The 10,003-nt window shown below is 37.8% G+C and overlaps 1 protein-coding gene across 1 annotated transcript in view; it reads left to right on the top strand.

Annotated features, from left to right (window-relative positions):
• The window catches only part of AUH (AU RNA binding methylglutaconyl-CoA hydratase), a gene marked incomplete at its 5' end in the record, with an annotated part of 107,922 nt that overhangs the window by 91,696 nt on the left and 6,223 nt on the right, over window positions 1-10,003 (top strand). Inside the window, one exon of the mRNA XM_085323259.1 lies at window positions 9,530-9,717. Within this exon, the coding sequence (XP_085179385.1) occupies window positions 9,530-9,717 (188 nt within the window). The remainder of the gene's footprint in view (window positions 1-9,529; window positions 9,718-10,003) is intronic.

A 10,003-nucleotide genomic window follows, 5' to 3' on the forward strand; every position in this document is an offset into this window, starting at 1 on the left:
TTTATGTTTGGGACTCATGAAATGTGAATGATTACACTGAAATTTATATTACCCAAACTAAAAAAGTAAAAAAGGATCAAGGAAGTTAGTTTAATTTTGATCTTTTAACTCAATATATTAATGTAATTAAAATACCTATCAAAAGAGTTAGGTGTTCATTAGTTCATTTTGAATGGAGTAAAATTATCTTTTTCCTCTCAGAATCAGGCTGTGGGCTTGGCTTTCTTAATTACCTAGAAGACTAAAATGTATTTATCAGCCTCCTAGAATTTGGACGGTTCCAAGACRTTTTCTAGGAGTTTCTGGAAGAGAACCAAGGCTAGAGGAAGCCCTCCTTCGCCTCCTTTCTAGGAACTGTAATGATGCTTTTGCCACAAAACGCTGAACCTCTGGAGCGTTGTGCAGGGTCACTGGATAACACTGCTGCCAGTTGTGGTTGTCTCTTCCAGCTTCCTGCAACTACAGAGTTATTCCCTACACTAAGGTTCTCAGAGTTTTTACCTTACAAAAGTTCTCTCCTCCTGTGCCCCCCTCATGCCTTTTCTTTGTTTATGTGTGCCTAGAGCATCAGCTGTATGCAGTTTAAGGAGCTGGGAGGGTCTCGGGGGGGGGTTTGAACCCTGAGCTCCCAGGTATGCTCCTAACCTTCTGTCTCATTATGAACCACTAAGGAGGCATATTTTGCTTGACCAGAAAAGATTTTTTAGGTTCTTTAAAAAACAAACAAACAAGGAAATAGAGATGCATAAACAAGCAACCAGAGAGCAATACTGTCTCAAATTGTGTGTGGGTTTTAGAATATACAAAGCATCAGGGCCATGAAAGCCCATTGCAAGCTTATCCTGCTTTTGCTGTTCCATTGGATGTCTCCACAAAACACATACACTTTGCGGTGTAGACTTAATATCATGTGTGCATAATAAGCTGTAGTCCTATTTGAAGAGGGTTACCAATGGAAGAGTGATAAAGGGCTGTAGTTTCTGAGGTCTGTTTTAATGGTTCCTTTGTGAGAACAGTAAACGCTACAGAGAAGGCTGGCTGTGCAATGGGGGCTGCCAGTTTGCAGGCTGAAACACATGCAGAAAGAGAGGTGGGGATGATTAAAAAAATAGTGGCTTGTTTGAGGAAAAGAGAGACTGGAGACTGAGACCAAAAAGGTGGGGTAGGTCTATACATGCYGGTCAAATTCCAAGAGTTGCAGGCAGGTTGAGTCTAGGAGGGGTTTCATTCAGGATATCCTTGTGTCTTCTAAAGGTCCATGATTCTCCTTGAATTTCAAGGCTAAAGCATATTGTATTAAAGGAGTTCTTTTGCTGTGGATGAGTTTCTTGTTCGTATGTCATATATTCTCTGGAAGAAATTAAGCAGAAGGTAGAGATCTTGAAGTGCTCAGGCTCCAGAAAAACATTCCCAAGCCACTGGGGACTTGGGAGAGTTCTAGTATGGATCCTTCAAGATACAAGAGGTAGATTGCTGCCAAGAAAGAGTCAAAGGATCTCTATGTAAGAGTGCTTTTCATCTGTAAGAGATGCAGAACTAGGAGCAGTAACCAGGCTATACGACACCTAGAAGCCTGCAGCCTTCAGCAGCGAGTTCTGCTCACAGCAGAACAGCACTGCCTGAAGCGCAGAATGAGGCCAGCTACTGAGAAGAGAGTGGAAAAGCTATAAATGTGGTGCTGTCTGTCTTGCAGATCGCTGATGTTTGTTGTCAGCTATTCTTAATGACTTCTGCTACTTCAAAAGCAACTTTATATTTTTAACAAGTATAGCGTTCCCCACTGCTATCCCAGCTTTTTGTGCTGATATAAATTAATTCCTTCATTACCTCCTGCTTGCATACCCCCAACCAACTCTCCTCCTGAAATTTGGACATAGGATGTAAGGAGAATAAAAATGGTATCTTAATTGCTTTGATCCTTAAAACTGTAAAGATCCATGAGTGCCAACTCATCTATGTAAGGTTAGATGGCAGAAGAATCCAATTAGCACTACCTTGTCTATATTCACAGAAAGATCTCTCATTATATACATCCCTCATGCCTTCCATACTATGAACTAGGCAGAGACTTCAAGGCTGCGTTGCTGTGTCACCATAGCAGGTGAGATGAGTAAAAGAGGGCCTTACTTAACGTAATCCCTTTCCTTTAGTGTTATAGCAGTCTGACAACTGTAGCCTGGGAATAATTTGTTTGAGCTCATTCTGGATTAATTTCTTGTCAGTTAATGGCTTTTCTTTTTTGCAGTAGTTATAAACTGGTGCTGCAGATTAAGAAAACTAATGGAGCTATAGTTTTTGTTTGAGGAAAAAACATCTGAGTAATCYCAAACAATAAGAGGTTAAAACACCCAGTATGCACTTAYTGGGGTGAATCCACTGTTGCACAGGAGCTGTCCTAGTGGAAGACTTATCTCATTTACATTTAAAGATGTTTTATATCTTCATRCACAGTTACACACAAATTAAAGTGRAACTTTWGAATGATTTTGGACTGTTATTTGTTTTTAAAAACTCTGATTCTTAAAATGATAACAGTGTAAATTAAATGAAGTAATATTTATCAGTCAGGATTCCAGGAAGAAAAGAGAGTTTTAAATGTACCATCTGTTGTCTGATTTTTTAAAGTATTATTCCTTAAAACAATGTGCTAGTCCTACCTACCCTTTCTCAGTTGATCCTGGATGGCAGTGCGTGGGTCCAAGGTAGAAGATGTTTATAGAGCTTTAAAAGGTTGATCCTGACTTGGAAAAAGTAGCTCCTATTCCAGCCTGCATCGTAGACTTTTAACCTGATAGAGCCGTATCGCTTGAAGTGCAATTTTTCTGGTGTCAGTTTGCTGTTTTTAGTATCTTGATAACCCCTTTGATACAAGTCTTAATATTTTAGAGGTATTGAGCTTGAAAAGCTGCAGCTGAAGTTACTAAGGCTGCAGATGCTTGATGCTTCTGAAAAAACTAGCTTTCATTTGTCTCAAGCTAGGCATATAAGTACCAACTGCTCAAAATTAGCATATATAGAATATCCCATAACATATACAGAATGCTTGTTTATATTTTATTCACATTTATGATGGWTTTATTTTAATTGGTAATTTCTAATATAAGTTGTAATTATTCTTGCAGATAGACATATACTTACAAGGAGTAGCAAATAATGTAACATTCAAAATACAGATCAACATGGACAAATACAAGTAATAATGTTTTAATTATTTATGCCTGTGAATTATGGAGTTTTTAATAACAACTGTGATTATTTCTTCAAGTATTACTGTAAAATTACAAATAGAAGGATGACTCATTGGAGAATAAAAAGAACAGGAGGCCATTCTGGCACTCCTGGGTGGYCCAACAAAATTAAACAGATCAAGCTTAAAAAGTTAGGACTCTCCATCAGTATTACACTGAATATCTCAGAATTAAGTTTCWGATTTACCGAAAAGGTTGCTTTTTGCATTGAAAGTTGTTCTAGAATAATGCACTTCRATGGATTTGGCCAGTTTTTGATAGAGGTCATATCTCCAAAGCACTGCAAAACGTTGTAGATGTGTGCAGTCCCGTTTTAAATACGGTAGCCTAGGTGTTAGATGCAAGTGTAGCTGTAGCAGTGTGGCTACTTCCTCTGGGAAGACATCCTACTCAGGGTGAAAAAATATGCTTACTGTGAATGTACATTTTTTTCAGATATGTTTATCTGTAGAGAGAAAGCTACCTTCTTGGGATTTGACTGCTGAACCAGGCCACATTGTGTCCTACTGCAGTCTTACTGGCTTTGCTGTTTTCCCTGGACTTGTATTCTAAATTTGCTATTGATTCGTCTTCCTTTAGTACTTCTCAAGTTGGAGAATTCCAGTGATGAGTATTTTCCGGGGCATATTCTTAAAAATCCATTACTTTGAGATAGTTGAAAGTAAATGGATTTCTTAGTGGGGAAATAAAGGACATACAGATATGATAGTAGTCAGCGTGGGAGAAGAAATAATCTTTTCTTTCTTTGTTAGAGGATTGGGAGARTAATGGATTGCTTTGCTGTGCGGAAGGATGAAATGACAGATTTCTATATGGCGAGCCCTGGAAGTGATGAAAGCAAGCATCCAAATTACTTGTCCGTAACAGTGAAGACTTCAGATATAATAGTCTGATTCATATTTTTCTTGTTGTTTCTACTTTTTGCTTGTACCCATTTAAAAACAAAAAGTAAGTAATTGTCCCAATTTGGGAGTATGATCTCATTCTAARTGTAAATACAAACAGAATACCTTTGTGGTAATCCATTTTTCTRCATTTCTCTTGCCCTAAAATAATTACAGTGGCTTTTTTCATAATCTTGGTTTTTTGTCCTGATTTTCACATGAATCAAAGTGTAGCTGCCATAACCAATCCAAAACTGTAAGAACATAGGCTATGAAACTATTTATTTCAAATACAAGTCAAAAATGTTTTTTTTAACCTAATGTTACTCATAAAGCGCACATGATTTGTAAAGTATGATCATAAAAGAGTTAGGTCTAGTCCTCCTAGCTGTTGTTGCAGCTGAGTAATGACTTCATAAATGTGTGGGTGTAATTTGGAAACTGGAAAATGCCTTCTCTAGGGCCATTAATTTCTATCTGCAACAAGGTGAGTTATGTTCTCGTGTACATGTAGTTTGGAATTATGTTTAAGTTCAGTCTCTGTCATTGCATGCCTGAAGGACAACAGGAACAGTTTTCCATCCAACATAACAGGGAAGCGTTTGGCGTTGCTGAATATCCACGTATGCTTGTGCTTGTTGCATTTGTGTATGTTTTAAGTAGACGGGTGACTTTATGCCTTTCTCTTTGCTTTCTCAAAAATTTTCAATGCAGAGTGATACAGCAGATTGTCAGTGTGTGCACAGCTAATACCTTAGGCCCTGGGAGTCCGTGTATTGTAATTCAGACCTGTGATAGTCCAGCAGCGTTTGGTCTGAYGCTGGACACTATACAGTGCTATAGGTCTGATGGTTCAGCTGCTTGTACAGTAATTGTGGAGGAAATGTGAAGGACCTCACTTTTYGTATAGGCGGCTGTCTGCAGAGAAACCATTTTTAGTCTTTCTCAGTTTGCAAGAGGATTACCTCTTTTGAAAGTAAGTCAGTTTTTCTAAATTACCCGAACCATTTCATCTTGCTGTACCAAAGCTGTGGTTATTTAACTACGAGTGAATTTTGAAATTGTATTTACATTTTACCTCCTGAATCGTAAGCGCTCCTGCATCCCCGAGCCAAGCGCTGCYGTCTACTGATTCAAGCTGCTACCTTCAAGCCACCCACGTGTGGAGCTCTGATACATTCTAGCCATTTTTCAGATATGTYTTTAAATAAAGCAATCTGCGTAGGTGCTTACTACGTGCATATGAATAATGTGGATTGCGAAAAGCAAAGATACGCAAACTGAATTGGCAGTTTTTGAGCCAAAGAGAGCTTCAGAGTCGGTCTCCGGCATGCTTGCATCCGTGTTGATGTCTCTCCAGACTGAGCTGTTTTCAGTGATTAGCCTTGGGGCTGGTGAAAGGCCTTGTGTGTTTTCTGTCATGGAAGGATTTGGGATGGCTGATCCCATAAGGATTTATAGCTGGATTTAAGTTAGCTACAATATGTACAGCTCTGTAGGATCAAGGCCTAATCTGGCAAATGCTCAGCTGGAAATTTGAGGTTAAATATTGTCTTGATAGCTTTTTAGAAAGTGTAATATTTTGAAAATTGSTGAATTCAGCAATGGATGGCAGGTATATTAAAAGCATAAAATATAGTTGTTGCACAGACTTTTAAAATATGAGTTACACGACTGAAAACATTGTCTTAAAAATAATGTTTTACCCATGTTTGCTTACTTATGAGCTCCTACGCTTTCTGATGAGGCCTGCACTTTATTAACAGCAGGTTTCTGCATCCCATTCTGCTGTGACTGGAAAGGGGAAAAATCAGCTGTTCCTTGGAGCTTTCTGTGGAAGAACCACAAGGATTCGTTTGAGTTGTTCCTAGCCTCACTTGAATAATTAGAAAGTTTGTGGCTGACAAACTTTGGCTTCACCGTTGGTTATTAATAATGTATTAGAAATGTGTGGTAGTCTTTAAAAAGACAAATCTAGGTACCTGCCGGTTAAGCCAATCTAACATAAACCAAACACTGCTTGTGATAGAAAGGATAGGATAAAAAGAATCTTTTTTCTGATCTGAAACAGTAAGAGCATGCCTGCATTTAAGTTTGGATTTTTTGTCGGAACAGGATTTTTCCCGATATGTTTTGACAGAGCCTTGAGCTATGAGAACCTACTGAGCGTAGATATTCTCTGCCAGAATGATGAATTTATTTCCAGTAAGCTAGTTGCTTCATCTTGTTGGATATACTCTTGGGAATTGTTCACGTAATTCCCTTAATCCAAACCAGTTGTGTACATATTTTGTAACTGATGAATTACTGACACTAAATAAATATTCATACAAAATCAACTGTTGGAGCAAAAATAATGGTTAACAATTTTCATACCAGTAGTTAGCAGCCTTGCACGTACTGTGTCTTTTCACATGGACTGGAGTGTCATGTAAAAAAGCTGTTTACATTATTACAACATTGAATATATACTATCTCAGATAAGAATGTATTTACATTGCAACTGTGTGTCAAATACTTTTATCAGCACAGTGAGTAATACCAGATCACTAGTCCTTGAAATAACATGTCATTAAATTTGTGAAGATGAAACAACTTTTCTTCGGTCAAATTCTGCCCTACATTTAGATGAAATGCCCTGCTTAAGTAATGTCTTTGAAGCCTGGGTGTTACTTCCTTTAGCTCTGATTGTAGCTGGCAGGAACTATATGTTCTTTGTGCATTACCAAAACAGAACATCTATCTGCAACGTACTCTGTGTGTTTTCCCCATAAGTGTATGTAGCTGTGTATATTTTGGTATGTTGTTTGCATTTGATTAATTGAGTCTTACTGCTTTTGCATGTGTATATGTCTTATTCCTACTACTGAATATACGTGATTGATGCAGTGAACTGTTRGATTTTATTCTGTGAATATTAATCAAAGAACATGCTCCTCTGCTTAATGGCTTTGCAGTGTGGGAGGCAGCCAAACAACATAGACTCTAGTCTGCTTTTTTGCTCTTTAATCATTATTGTGTAAGACACTGGCAAGAAGACTTTTTTCGTCTATAAACACTACTTCATGCTTAAACATATCCATTGTTTGGTCAAAGTTATGAAATATTGTTGCTCAATTAAACTTTGTTTTCAACATTTCCCGGTAAAAGCAGTAATAGAAGAGAGAAAACAGTAAAGGAAGGGGAGATAGTTAAGTAGAAAAAATTACTAACCATAATAAACAGGGGGGGAACAGAAGATGTGAAACCAGTAGATGCAGCCTCTTAGTCTTATGATTTGAACAAATATCTTTCTTTGATCAAAAGCTAAATGTGATGCTTCTTTAGATCCCAATACTATGTGAGAGGGATAATTTATGAGAAAACTATTCTTAAGGAGATCAGAACAGACATCTGCTATATTCTGATGTACACTTAAAATGTGTACAAGGATAGATGTTGGTTAGGATATGACAGCTTCTTTGGGTGAGAAGTGGAAAGATATTCAGTATTAAAAAAAAAAAAGAAAAATAAAGCCAGTGAATGTTTCTGGTGATAGTAGTACAGCTCAGTCTGCTCTGCTTGAAAACACAGCTCCCTTTTTCCTGGCATATGTGTGATTTAAAGTTTTTCAGCTTGAGCTTAATTCATCCCCTGTCTGTGAATCGTACCAGTGAGGCAGCCAAGACTAAGAGGAGGGTGTAGGCTTCAGGTTTGGTAGTATTTTAAAAGGGCTTTTGTTTGGGAGAGTTTTATTCCCTTCATTAAAAATATCCGAAAATACAGACTTTCTTTTGGTTCTGCGTTTCTTCTGACAAAGACAGGTGCTGTTAGCCGGATTTTTCCCCTGGCAGTACAACCGGTTCCGCTGCACAAACTAGCAGCAGTAGCAGCAGCTCTAGCATCTGCCTTTAGCTACCAGCACTTTTACTGCTTTTTCAGTAAAGGACCTACCGTGGTCTTATGGTCTAAAATCGTTTTGTAAGCAGTCGCACTTTGGCGTGGGAGACCAGGTGTGGAATGGCTGCTATCGAGGTGACAGGAGCCAGCAGTTCTCGGAGACCCATCAAACAAGGCTGCTTCTTGCTGCGGCCGCTTGTCCTTGTACCATCAGGACGGTTTTGCTAAAATTGCTGCACAGTAGGAGAACCACTGAGAATACCTCATCGTTTGTATTTACTAATGCTGCTGTCCCACAGATTTTCTTTGAAGTCTTATGAGTGTAAASCTTTCTGAGTTCTTCTTGAAAATATATCGTATCTTTTGGTAGAAACTATGATTTTRTAATATTCTAGAGAAAATAAGGCAGGAACACTTCCCCCACTCCTAACTTCCTGCATCATATGATGTAATGTGTTCAAAGCCAGGTCTGTTTTTATGAAGAGGAATACAGTAGTACTGAAGCTGGTAGCTCATAATAAATAATAGTTGAAAGATGAGTCATGGAATCAAAAACTTTTTATTTGTTTCCAGTTGGTTTATTTTGTCTCAGAGATGTATTTACATATTTTAAGAATACATCAGTRAAAGAACTGAATGGCTTCAATAAARTACTGGTTTAGTTTGCCATTTTCTGGTGAAAATTAATCTACTTTATATAAACTGAACACACCTTTATCCAGTTTTTTTATCATGTCACCTTGAACATCTTCTGTATATATTCCTGTTGCATATACACATACATTAATAATTTAATATGTTAGCATATTCTTGCAGAAGTACCTCTGGAAAAAAAAAATCTGTTTATAGACTGTCTAAATACAGTGAATATTTATTTCAGATCCTGTTGAAGCAGGAGACCTACTATAGTTTCYAAGACCTATCTTACAGATAAAGACCGTTTCCACTATTTTAATTCACAGCAGTATCTTTGGGGGAGAAATACTTTTTGTCTCTAATAGATGCAAATTTCAGCTTCAGCTGTGTGTTTCTTAGAGTATAGTTTCTTAGAGTGTAGAGTATATATCGAGAGAGTATATATAGAGAGTACGTTTCTTATAGTTCTTTAAAAGTATTCACATTGTGGTGATTAATATCTTAAAAATATATACCTTCTTAAAAAGAAGGTGAATATTTGGATATGATCACTTCCTGGCAAGTAGTTTTCCTTCAGCATTAGGCTGCTCTGAATATGGTAGCCTGTCTATAATGAAGCATATTCTATGTTAATATTGGCCCTTTTCAGTTACTTACATATCTTTCTGAGATGAGGAAAATGTGATTTCATTTTAGATGAAGTTTCAGAACTGAAGAAGGCATTTAAGAATGTGTTTATATTATAGGGTAATTACTCTATCTTCCTATAACTGTTTACGTAATAAAAAATGAAAATACTTGAATTAAATGAGGCGCCATCTTTTCTAGGATAGGCGGACGTGAAACTAATACTTGGGTTTTCTGTTTTATTCCAAACTATAGGGGGCACGCAGCGATTGCCTCGCACAATCGGTGTATCTCTGGCAAAGGAGCTGATCTTCTCTGCGCGCGTTGTAGACGGCGAGGAAGCAAAATCCATAGGGCTGATCAGCCACGTGGTAGAGCAGAATGAAGCCGGGGATGCTGCCTACAGGAGAGCCTTAGCTCTTGCGAGAGAATTTTTACCTCAGGTACCACGGATTGTTTTGCTTTTAGATTTGGGTTGTGACCAAGCATTAGGACTGAGAAAGAACCAGCTGTATAAAGGGAAACAAAACTCTCAGAAGTTACATTTTGCACAGTTATTCCAGTTTGGGTGAGAGCTATCAGAAGTTGTTTTTGCTCATGTATGTGGTGATGTCACTTGGTAAGGATTTCACGATAAAGCCCATAAACTGTATCATGGCTTGTATTGTTGTAATATGGTCTGTGTTTGCATTGCATATGTGGCTTTCAGGATTCAGACGTAAAAAATGT

Source organism: Rhea americana, unplaced genomic scaffold (assembly GCF_003343005.1).
Source record: "Rhea americana isolate MKP2758 unplaced genomic scaffold, rheAme1 scaffold_83, whole genome shotgun sequence".
Classification (NCBI taxonomy): Eukaryota; Metazoa; Chordata; class Aves; order Rheiformes; family Rheidae; genus Rhea; species Rhea americana.